A 12239-nucleotide genomic window follows, 5' to 3' on the forward strand; every position below is an offset into this window, starting at 1 on the left:
GTTCTTATGCTTGAGTTCTTCTGATTCTAAGATGTAACTATTCAGTTTCTGTTTCAGGAAATACAAAATCTGGGTGCTGGACATTGTGACCTTCGTTTAATGAGATAAATAACTAAAATGTATTACCTTCTAACTAGGCACTGGTGGCTTATATTTATAATCCTGACTACTCAGGAGGCTGAGAAAAGAATAATCTTGGTTCAAGGCCTGTTTAGGCAGAAATGTTTACAAGACCCTATCTTGAAAAGTAACAGCAAAAAGCAAGCCTAGATGCATGGCTCAAGTGGTAAACACCAGGGTAGCAAGTGAGAGGTTCTGAATTTAAAGCCCAAATAATAATAATATTAATAATAATAATAATAATTTAATAATAATTGAAAGTTGGATTCTGCTATATGAGCTGAAGGTATTCATAATTTCAAAGAGACAAGGTTTGATATTTCTAGCTGCTCTGGGGAAGGATGTGGTTCATCACAAGACCCAAGAATATTTCCTGTTGAGACTGCCTGAAGGTAACCACACAGGAATTAGCTGTGGGGTTGTTTGGCTGGCCTGGACTCTTCCTTTACAGAAAAGCCAGAGGCAGGAAAAGGCAGAATTGAGAAGGGAGGAATGTTGGATTATTTGTGTGTGTGTGTGTGTGTGTGACTCTTGGGGCTTGAATTTAGGGCCTGGGTTCTGTCCCTGAGCTTCTTTTGCTCAAAGGCTAGTACTCTACCACTGAGCCACAGTGCCACTTCAAGCTTTTACAGAGTTAATTGGGAGTCTCATGGACTTTTCCTGCTGCATGGCTTTGATCTACAATCCTCAGATCTCAGCTTCCCGAGAAGCTAGAATTGAAGGTGTGAGCCACCAGCACCTGGGTAGGTTATGTCTCTTTATGTTTCTTCCTCCAAAGCAAGGCTTACCAAGGAAGCTGTCTAGGGCTCGCTGCTCAAGAAAGTCTTTGTGCCTCAGCAGTGTCACAAAAACCAACCAGATCAGTTGTGGTCTTTCTTTTCCAAATTGACCTTGGACACATTTATGGGGTGGTAACTTGAGGTAGTTTAGGGTGTGGCTCCTAAGTTTGATTATGTCTGGGGCATGGGTCTGCAAATTGTAGGTGTGCAAATTGATAGCTGACTTGAGGAGATCACATTTAATGTAGGATTCGTTTGGCAGCCTTAAACCATTACCCCAGTTCTTTGTGACCTATGAGCAGCTGAAGAAACTGGACTTGTGACCCAAGTTCAAGGCCACCCGTGACAACCATCTGAAAGCGCAAACTGGCAGTTGTTGAGCTTTTTGTATTCCACTCTGCTTCTTGCTTAGCTCATCACAGGTCTGAGATGGGAGCCACAGGTGAAGACTGGGTTCGTTCAGATCGCTGTGTGTCGACATCGGATGCTCTTCACCACTGCTCATGGCCTGAGTGGTTACCTCCAAACACCAGGCTTTACCACTGAAGTGCCCTTTGGCATCCAAGATCATACACAGAAATATGTATTTCTTGTTAAAGAAAACTCACCAAAAAAAATAAATAAAAGATGAGGAAGAAGAAAGGAACCCCCTCCCCTGCCACACAGGAGCTGTACTTTCGTCAGACTGTTCTGAAAAAGCACTAGAAACTATGTGATGCAGCCTGTGAGACGATGTTACTGTTTCTGAACTGCTGGGAGTTCTTGCTGCTTGTCAACTGAAGATATTTCAGGCCCTGGAGACCTGGACTTTTTAACCCGAGGTACAGACAGTGCTGGAAGTAGATCCTCAGAGTATTGCACTGCTTTTAAATTTCTGACTTTTACATGATCTCTCACTTATAATAAGTGATTTTAAGCCTTTGAAGATTTGACCTTTGTGAGGAATTGTTAAAATATGTTAACACCTTGATTCAGGGTGGTGTGATGTGCTGGCTTTGAAAGTTACCTAGTGTATGTTGTTTTGGTGTATGTTGGTGTAAGATGTTTCAAGCTGTTTGACTTCTGTCTTAGGTAATTTTAGGAATCCGCTGTGTGGTTCTTTTAAAAATTCTTTTTGGGCTAGCATTGGCCTCAGCTCATGGGCTTGAGCTTTTTGCTCAAGACTGGTGCTCTACTGCTTGAGGTACAGCTCTACCTCCAACTTTTTAGTGATTAATTGGAGATAAGAGCTTCATGGATTTCCTTGTCTGGGCTGGCTTTGAACTATGAGCCACACATCTCAGCCTCCTCAGTAGCTTAGATTGCAGCTATGAGCCATCAATGCCATACCACTTTTTCTTTTCTTTAAAAAATAATGTATTAGCATATATTATTTGTATGGGGGGAATTTCCTTGTGATACTTGTATAGATGCTTCTAGTGGACTCTGTCAACCTCACACTGTCTATGGCTTTTTAGCCCCTTCTTAAAAACAATTTCAATTGGTTTCACTGTTTTGTTTTCATGTAGGCATCATAGTCTACTATGTTCATCCTCAGTCACTCTCCCCCTCCAGCTGGTACCCATCCCCTGCTTTATCTTCCTGTCATTCTTTTCAGTGTATATCAGTTATACCAAAGAATTTAAAAAACAATTTCACACCCTTCCTTCTCTCATTCTGTCTTTCGTCCCTTCCTCTTCCCTCCCTCCCTCCCTTTCTTTCTTTCTTCCTTCCCTCCTTTCTTCCTTTTCTTTCTTCCATGCTGGGGACTGAAACCAGGGCCTCGGACAAGGAAAGCTCTTTTCCACCACTGAAGCTATAACCCCAGACCCAAACAGTATCTTTTTTTTTTTTTTTTGCCAGTCCTAGGGCCTGAGCACTATCCTTGGGCTTTTTTTTCCCTGAAGGCTAGCTCTCTACCACCTGAGCCACAGCACCATTTCCAGCTTTCTCTATGTATGTGGTACCAAGGAATCGAATCCAGGTCTTTGTGCATGGTAGGCAAGTACTCTACCACTAGGCCAAACTCCTGGCCCCATAATATCTTCTTTATCTAGTTTCTGATCATAGGTACCTGCTTTCATCCTGCTTCTAATGATATATCAAATCATTTTTCTTGCTTGTCATTTTGTTTTCCCCAGATTTTCAAAATGAAAGATAACTTTTAGAACCCCAAGAACATCCTACCTTAGAAAGCTGGAATAGGACTAGATATACTTGATGTCTTCTAGCCTACTCTTTGGTTATTCCTGGTGCTGGAATGGAATCCAGTGCTTTATGCATTTCAGGCAAGCACTACTCAGGCCTGCCTTTGAGAACCATACACTGTTCTAATGCAGGCTACTTCCACATTATACGCCATGCAAATTTTCACTTTAGTCCCTGCTTCTTCCTCTTTGAGACAGAAGGAATACAAGATTTTCTTAGGGTCATGCAGTTTTTCTTCCAGTCATTTTCGCTTTTTCTTCAATAATGTTTCATTTGAAAAGGACTGTGAAGCAGAATTTACTTCTGAATATAAGACAGTCTTGAAGAGACCAAGACAAAAATTATTAAAGGGGCCAAGACTGTAGCCTAGTGGTAGAGTGCATGCCTAGCATGCAGGAAGCCCTGGGTTTGATTCCTTGGTACCACATACACAGAAAAAGCTAGCAGTGTTCCTGTGGCTCAAATAGTAGAGCTCTAGCCTGGTCAAAGCTCAAGGACAGTGCCCAGGCCCTGAGCTCAAGCCCCAGGACTGGCAAAAACATACACAGATATATTTTATAAAAAAGGGCCTGGGCATGTGGCCTAGTGGTAGAGTGCTTGCTTAGCATGCATGAAGCCCTGGGTCTGAATCCTCAGTACCGCATACACAGAAAAAGCCAGAAGTGGTGCTGTGGTTCAAGTGATAAAACACTAGCTTTGAACAAAAGTGCTTAAGGACAGTGCCCAGGCCCTAAGTTCAAACCCAGGACTGGCAAAAAAACAAAAAACAAAACAAAAAAAACAAAAAAACCCAACCAAAACCAAAAAAATATTAAAAAGACAGAAAAAAGGATCATTGGTGGCTTATAAATATTGTTTTTGACAGATAAAAGTCTGTACTAAATGGCAGTAGAGCTCATGCCAGCCTTGTTTCTGGTACTGAATTACATGTTAAAAGATTTTTGTTTGTTTTTTTTTTTTTGATTGAGGAATGGAACCCAGGACTTGGCGCATGCTAGACAAGCACTCTACCACTAGGCCACACTTCCAGCCAAGATTTTTTTTCTTATCAGAACATTCCATAAAGCAATAGGCTTTCTGTTGCGAATCTTTCATTTTTGATTTCTTCAAATTAAAAGGATTGCTTCTTTTGTACTACTATTCTACAATGTTGAAATACACACACACACACACACACATGTATATACATACATATGTACATAGGTACATGTATATCAGTAATGGGGCTTGAATTCTGGGCCTGGGCACTGTCCCTGGACTTCTCAGTTTAAGGCTAGTGCTCTACCACTGAGCCACAGCACCACTTCCAGTTTTCTGGTGGTTAATTGGAGATAAGAGTCTCACAATCTTTTTTTGAGCCAGGGCTGGCTTTGAACCTCAGTCCTCAGATCTCAGCCTCCTGAGTAGCTAGGATTACAGGCATGAGCCACCGGCACCCAGCTTGAAAAATGTTTTTATAAAGTATGTTTGTAATTTCTGAAATAGAAACACATCTTAAAGATGGTTATGAAGGGTGCAAGCATCAAGACATGACTGTCAGTTTATTCAAATTATGGACAAAAAACTCAAACTTCACTGTAAAACTTTGGTACATTTTAAGACAAAAATATGGTATAGATTTATTAAGTGCCTTATAGAACTGGATCTCAACTTGCCTTTTCTGTTTCCTGGAGTTAATTCAGTGGTTGGAATTTTTAATCAAGAAACAACATAAGGTATTGGGATACTCGATCCTCTTGTTTTCTGGGTGTTGATACAGCCCTCTCTTCCTTTGGATAGTGCTCAAATATGGCAAAAGGATTTATAAATTTTGTTTTTGTTTTGTGTATGTGTATGTGCTGATACTGGGACTTGAACTCAGGGCCTGGACACCATTCTCTTAAGCTATATCACTCAAGGCTAGTGCTCTACTACTTGAGTTACTGCTTCACTTGAGGTATTTTGCTGGTTGATTGGAGATTAAGAGTCTCATAGACATTTTTTTTCCTTGGACTGACTTTGAAACATGATTTTCTGATCTCAGCCATCTGAGTAGCTAGGATTACAGGTATGAGTCACCAATGTCCAGTAGTTTGTTTTGTTGTAACTTTATGACTAAGTGGAAGGAACTGTTTTGCTTCTTGGTTTCTTTATGGATTTGTGAACTTATGATTGTAAGCATTTCTGATCTATAATACTAAAGAGTGGCTCCTATTCATCTTTAACCATGTGCTAGTCATGTTATGTAGACTATACCTTTATACTATGGCCTTTATACTTCATGTTCTATTTAAGCATTGTAGAAAGATGTAGTGTAAACCTCATTTCCTATATTTAATAAAATGGAGTAATATATAAAAATGCAACGACTGTGGCTATTTCTTTTCTTTGGTCCAAGATGGGAACTTGAATTTGGCCCTGATACTTTTACTCATTGCTAGTGCTCTGCAAATTGAGCCATACCTTTAACCTGGACACTGTTCTCTTAGACTTATTTCTCTCCTCTTCTCCCTCCTCATCCCTCTCTCTTTCCTCCTACACCCTCCCCCCCCAGATAAATAGGGACATTTAGACAAAGGCAAACCCCAGAGAGTCCAGAAGGCTGGGTGGACACAATATGTGTGGGAGCGATGACAATCTTTTAGTCAGCATGAACAACTTGGTGGGATCATCTTCCTCATGGCCAAGTACCCGTAGAACTGCCACTCTGTCATATGAAATACCCTGCTGTTCAGTGGAGGCCAATGAACTTGACTCTGAAGTGGGTTGGCAAGGCAGCACATTCACAACACGAATGCAATGGGATAGAAGTACTGTAAATTGTCACGTCCTTTCAGTCCTCCTTCCCACGGAGGGCAATGCTGGAGGCAGGGCTGGGATCCTTGGTTGGCCATGCAGGGACAGCTGTGAAGTAGCTGGGCCCCACAAGAGGCATTCTGGAAATGATAGCAGGCTGTTCTTGCAGAGCTGAGAGAGGTGAGTCTCTCTGATTTCTTCATTGTCAGGATGGATCCCTGGCTCCTTCTCCTTCCTTTTCTCCCCCTTCCTGACCTGGAACATGCCTGCACACTCATTCCCAAGACATTTTCCTCTTTCCAAGGACTCAATTTAAGACATTACTAGGCGAGGAAACTAAAGAAGCAAAGGCATGACTGGAATGTGGCAGTTCGGGCATCTGGAGCAGATAATAGAGAAGTTACCATTGGTGCCTCTACAGGAACAAAAGTAGGATATAGTGTAGTCTTCTCAATTAGAGCCTGTCAGAAAGTTTTAAAAGTGTGTGTTCATTTCAATCTATTCTTTTTTTTTCATCTTTAACTTGAATTGTACAGAGGGGTTTGATTCAATAAATCAGGTTATGAATGCAATGCTTCTTGATCAGTATCACCTCTTCCATCATTCTCCAATGTACTCTTAAAAAACTACAATTAGTGCAACTGGGCATCAGTGGCTTATGCCTGTAATGCTAGCTACTCAGGAGGCTGAGATCTGAAGCTGCTCTGGCAGGAAAGTCTGTGAGACTCTCCAATTAACCAGCAAAAAGCTAGAAGTGAGACTGTGGCACAAGTGATAGAGAATTAGTCTTGAGTAAAAAAAGCTCAGGGACAGTGCTCAGGCTCTAAGTTCAAGCCTCAGTACTGGTGCGTGTGCATCCGCATGCACATTCACACCCACACCTACTACATGAATGCATATTTTGAATCACTAATGTAACTTCAATAGTTTAGGATTATCCTGCCACTAGGCTACACCCCCTGCCCAAGAATTATTATTTTTTAAGATAGCTTAAAGCAAATGCTTCCTGTGCTCTCTTCTGCTTGTCTTTCTGCTTTCTTGTCCACACAATGCTTCATTGCTGGGCAATGAACTCTTTTTTATTTTTGTCTGTATTGGGATTTGAATGTAGGACCTTGAGTTGTTAAGCAGGTGCTCTACTATTTGAGCAATGCCTCTTGCCAATTTTTCTTTAGTTGTTTTGCTCTTTTTTTGTGCCAGTCCTGGGGCTTGAGGGCCTAGGTGTTGCCCTTGTTTTTTTTCCTTCTTCTTTAGCTAGTGCTCTAATTCTTGGTCCACAGTTCCACTTTGGGCTTTTTTTTTCTTTTTCCTTTTTTTTTTTTTTCCAGTCCTGGGCTTGAGCTCAGGGCCTGAGGATCATCCTTGGATTTTTCTCAAGGCTAGAGCTTTACCACTTGAGCCTCAGCACCATTTCTAGTGTCTTTATGCATGCTAAGCAAGCACCATTTCTGGGTCTTTATGCATGCTAAGCAAGCACTCTACCACTAGGCCAAACTCCCGGCCCCACTTTGGACTTTTTGATGGTTAATTGGAGACAAGAATCTCATGAACTTTTCTATCCAGGCTGTCTTTGAATTGAACTGCAATTCTTGGGTCTCAGACTCCTGAGTAGCTAGGATTACAAACATGAGCCACCATGCCTGGCTTAAGATACTTAATGAATGCTTTTTTTTTTTTTGCCAGGCTTGGGGCTTGAACTCAGGACCTGAGCATTGTCCTTGGGCTTTCTCAAGGCTACAGCTCTACCCTTTGAGCCACAGCACCACTTCTGGCTTTTTCTATGTATGTGGTACTGAAGAATTGAACCCCAGTGTTTGTGCAGGCTAGGCAAAGCACTCTACCACTAGGCCAAAATCCGGGCCCGAATACGTGTTTTGTTTTGTTTTTATTAATAAGTTTACATTTATGCCTGGGTGGGAATGAACTGTGTATATTTCATCACATTATCTGTTTAGCTCACACATCTTGGTTGTGAAGGGCCCTCATAAACATTTTGTCTTGAGAGGTATCAACCCATAGTCCTCCTTATTTCTGCCTCTGGTACAGCTAGGATTTACAGGCATGAATCACTGTTCCTAGCAAATTTCCTTTCCTTTTAATAATTGTATGGGATCTGTGACAGATTAAACATGCGGTGACTTTTTTTTTTTTTGCTGCTTTTCCCATGGAGAGGTGGATCTAATTCCCTACTCTTGCATCTGGCTCCCAGTGACTTGTCACTGGACACATGCTAGGAAGAGCAGGAGGAACTAGAGGCGCAGAGACCCTGTGAAGATGTTGCATTGACCAGTCCCCAGGTATCCAACCTGTAGCTATCCATTTGAGTTATGCCAACCATGTCATCACACTGTGAGAGAAGAGAAGACAGGCCTCAACCAATGGAGATTCTTGTCTCACAAAATCATGAAAAGTTATAATAAATGGTGGTTAAGACAGAATTCTTGGATTCACTGTGTTTGTGCAGCCAACTACAATTTATATACCCAATTCTAAAACGTTGGGATTTTTAGATTGCTGACAGCTACTATTAATATATCTAATAAGTCTGGAAAAAATGTTTTGAGTGTTTCCACAAACTATTTTTGTGACAGAATATTCTTGGATTTTGGAGATGTTATGCTCATACATTCGATCTAAGTGGGCGCGGGAGAAAGACTGTCTACATGAAACTCACCCTCTGTGAGTAGAACCCTCTGAGCAGCAAAGCCTCCTGCCGGCTGAAGGACTTCCTGCAAGCTGTCAATAACCCGAACAACACGTAACAATAAAGTTATTGTTGTTGAGGCGGAGACTTCCGGTCGGGGCATTTCTATTTCCGTCTGAACCAGTCTCCTTTACCACCTTCTGAATCTCAACCGGAAATATTTGTGCCGGGTAAAGAGCCACGTCTGTTCTGGTGTAGGTCCCGCCCCCACGCCGCAGGAGCGTTTCCGGGGTCAGAGCCCTCCGGCGCGCCCCGCCCCGCAGCTGCCGCGGTGCTTGGAAGCCTCGGGTCTCCCGGAAGTGGCCTGGGTCTCCGGGTCCGGGTCGCCTCCGCTCTGTGCTGCAGCTGCCGCGGGGACGCGGGGCGATGGCGGGGGCGGGCGCGATGGCGGAGGCGGCGCTACTCCCGCCGCCAGAGGCTGCGGCCGAGCGGGACGCTCGGGAAAAGCTGGCTCTGTGGGATCGGAGACCCGACAGCACGGCGCCGCTGACCGACCGGCAGACGGACTCGGTGCTGGAGCTGAAGGCGGCGGCGGAAAACCCGCCAGTGCCGGCTCAGGTGAGGTGCTAGCCGGAGCGGACCGGGGCACGAGAGGCCCCGGGGGCGAGGTCGCCACCCTCCGTGCCCGGTCTCCGTCCACTCCTCCCCGGCCACCGTGGCCGGGGCGGGAGGGGTGGCGGGCGCTCGGGCCGCGGGGCCTCGAGTCCCCCCCACACCCTGTCAACCTGGCCCCGGGAGCACCGTGACCCCGTTTTGCGCGCTGAGGGCTGCTCCGAGCGGCGTGGCACGGTTGGCCCCGAGCTTTGCCGCGGGCATCTTGCTCCGGGTCTCCCCCACGTCTGCTGCTCCCACCCCATCTCCCGCCAGGGCCACGGAGGCCGAGGGTCTTGGCAGCTGGACGCTGTCCGGTTGGTGCCCACTGGCCACTTTGGTGATGTAGCTCCCTTGCCCCGGAGAGGACTTGGTGGGGAAGGGACCACAGAGCTCGGTCCTGAGTGGATTCAAGTGTAAACTCATGGGAGGTATTTTTTTTTTTAACCTCCTAGCCAAAGTAGTTAAAAGTTAAGTTTTCTTTGCAAGTGAAATCAGGACGTTATTAAATAATATTTTGATGTCCTCTTCATCCTGTCGCTGCTGGGGTGTTATGCATCTTTCTTGCACATGTGGTTCAGTTCAACCAGTTAAGATAGCAAAAAGTATGTTTTATGTTGGATAACCTTTGTCGCATTATTTTACAAGCAAGGGTGGTTTTGATATTGGAGGCATTCTTTATATACGATCTAGAATTTATGTCCAAATGCAGATTAGAGTGTAGTCTTCACCTCTGTCAGCCCTCGAACTTCAGAAAGTTCTCTTTGGAAAGTTCTCTCACTTTTACTGTTGTATGCCTTCACCTTTATGGTTGTATGCACTGCCATAAAAGTAAATATTCTTCCTTGAGTGTGTCTGTTTACCTCTAGGATATTGAGCGGGAAGTGGGTCGTAAGTAGATAAATGAGGAAGTGAACATTTCTAAATCTTCTTCAGGTCTTTTAGGTTCTGGAAATAGAAGGTTTTTGTTTTGCTTTACTTGTGGTGCAAAGGTGGAACCCAAGACCCTATGCATGTTAGGCAAGTAAATACCTCACCCTTGCGCTACATTTCTGTCTTTTGATAACTGGTTTGGTTTATTGCTGTAGTAGGATATCATGGGGTTTGTAGCACACCGGGAAAGGGACTTACTCTACAAGAACATTTGTATTTATTGCATTGGGTTATTTAAGTTTTATTCTCTTTGAGCATGGGATCAATTGGGGAGTGAAGTAAATGGAATTTTGTTTTCACCCCATTCTTCCTTAATTATCTAATCATACCTGTCATTAGCTGCATGCATGTATTGAACATATCCATGCTCACTCTTAGCTAGGAGTTATAGAGGAAAAATGAAATTCTAGCTTCATGGAAGGATATTATTATGAGGATTATGAGAATGTTCTGAAAAGAACAAGGGTACATGTAGAGATCCATGAAATAAGAACAAAGTTAGAGGGGAGGTGTGCCTTTTTAGCGAAGACCTAAAAGAGATGGAGAAGCCTTTCTACCTAAGTGTAGAGTGAAAATTGATGGTGTAGTGTGAAAACTGATGATGGGAGGCAAGAAGCCAGCCTCAAAAGGACTAAAGACATTCTAGCTGGAAGAAAAAGCATTGCAAGGTCATCGATGGAGAATGCTTCATCAAGTTCACGTCTTCAGTGAGGGTTTCTGGTTCTGCAAAAAGTAGAGCTTGGGAGAGGAAGGTAGTTTTGGTTTTGCCTGGACCTACCGACCTGCCGATGGTTTCTTGTAATTATTATTTAGTGTGTTAGTGTCTCCCTTTGCATAAGCTCTACAATAGCTCTCTAGCACTACCTAGCAAGGTCTGTGCCTTGCCTATCTGTTAGTAACTGGTTGTGCCACTGGAAGTCAGGACAGTGAGAGTGAGCGTGAGCTGGAGGTATGTCCTGAGTCACCTCTTTTTCAGAACTGAATGAGCAGCCAGAACAAGGCAAGTTTGTGACCCCACCACACTTCTTGAATTGTCACTTTATTCTAGCTTTTTTTGAGACAAGATAGTGGGGCATCTGTACCATAAAAATGAAACTAGGTTTTTAGACCACTTATGCAAGGTGAAAAGCACAAGAAGGAGATTTATTACATGGCAGCCAAGGAGGACAGCACTCAGATCATCGTTAGCCATCTTCAGCTGTCCAGGGGTGCTGACATTTGTGTTAAATAGGGAGAATTAGCGGTAGAGGATGGGAAGGTATGTATTACTAAAAGCAGTCCCAAGCCAAGTCGCAGGTATGTTTAGAGGTAGTCAGAGGTGGCATCAGATGAAGTGGCATCAGGTGGTCCCACAGCCCAGTGTCTCAGGATTGCTTGAGGGGGGGGCATTCAGAAGAAGTTGACAGAAACAAGTCAGTCTCTGCTACCTGGCAGGTGGTCTACTTCCAGCTTTTGGCTGTTCTCTCTGGGGGCAGCTTCACCATTTGCCACAGGTGATAAGAAGATGGCCTTGCTTGTTATAAGTTTCTTCAATCTGTGGTAAATCCTGTTCTTCTGGAGGTTATTACAAAGAGATTACAGGCGAGAATGGCTTAAATCAAAGAACAGAAATACAACCTTGGGGTGCCGGGAGTTTGGCCTAGTGGTAGAGTGCTTGCCTAGCATGCATGAAGACCGGGGTTTGATTCCTCGGTACCACATACATAGAAAAAGCTGGAAGTGCTGCTGTGGCTCAAATGGTAGAGCTCTGGCCTTAAGAAAGCCCAGGGACAGTGTTCAGGCCCTGAGTTCAAGCCCCAGGACTGGCCAAAAAAAAAAAAAATGCAGCATTGAGGACTGGGTGCTCAGATTTTATCCTGCTTTTAGTTTATTCATGGGGTCCCCCAAAGCAGCTTTCAAGTTGTTTTCTTAAATGGGGCCAATTTTTCTTATGGTGTGAACAAGCAACTTGTTTTGTTAAAGTATCATTTTGCTTCTATAATAACTGCTGCTGCTTCTTCCTTTTTAAAATATTTATGTATGTATGTATGTATGTATGTATGTCAGTCAGTCTTGGCCCTTGAAGTCAGGGTCTGAACACTATTCATGGCTTTCTCAAGGCTAGAGCTCTACCACTTGAACCACTTGAGCCACAGCACCATTTCTGGCTT

General features: G+C 43.8%; 2 protein-coding genes across 3 annotated transcripts in view; both read left to right on the forward strand.

The window, feature by feature from the left end:
• Positions 1 to 5407, forward strand: part of Slc25a30 (solute carrier family 25 member 30) — a 28115-nt gene extending 22708 nt beyond the window's left edge. The window contains exon 10 of the mRNA XM_090342109.1: positions 1181 to 5407. Coding sequence (XP_090198235.1) covers positions 1181 to 1222 — 42 coding nt within the window. The 3' untranslated portion in view covers positions 1223 to 5407. The remainder of the gene's footprint in view (positions 1 to 1180) is intronic.
• Cog3 (component of oligomeric golgi complex 3) overlaps positions 427 to 12239 on the forward strand; it is a 62128-nt gene continuing 50315 nt past the window's right edge. The window contains exon 1 of one of the 2 annotated variants that reach the window (XM_090342106.1): positions 427 to 512. Coding sequence is in view for 1 of the 2 variants with exons in the window: in XM_090342105.1 (XP_090198231.1) it covers positions 8932 to 9123 (192 nt within the window). In the remaining variant the exon portion in view is untranslated. Of the gene's footprint in view, positions 513 to 8849; positions 9124 to 12239 lie in introns of those variants that run through there. The other variant, XM_090342105.1, reaches the window with a different exon arrangement.

The sequence above is a fragment of the Megascapheus bottae genome, chromosome 11 (assembly GCF_031878675.1).
Source record: "Megascapheus bottae isolate mThoBot1 chromosome 11, mThoBot2.hap1, whole genome shotgun sequence".
Taxonomy (NCBI): Eukaryota; Metazoa; Chordata; class Mammalia; order Rodentia; family Geomyidae; genus Megascapheus; species Megascapheus bottae.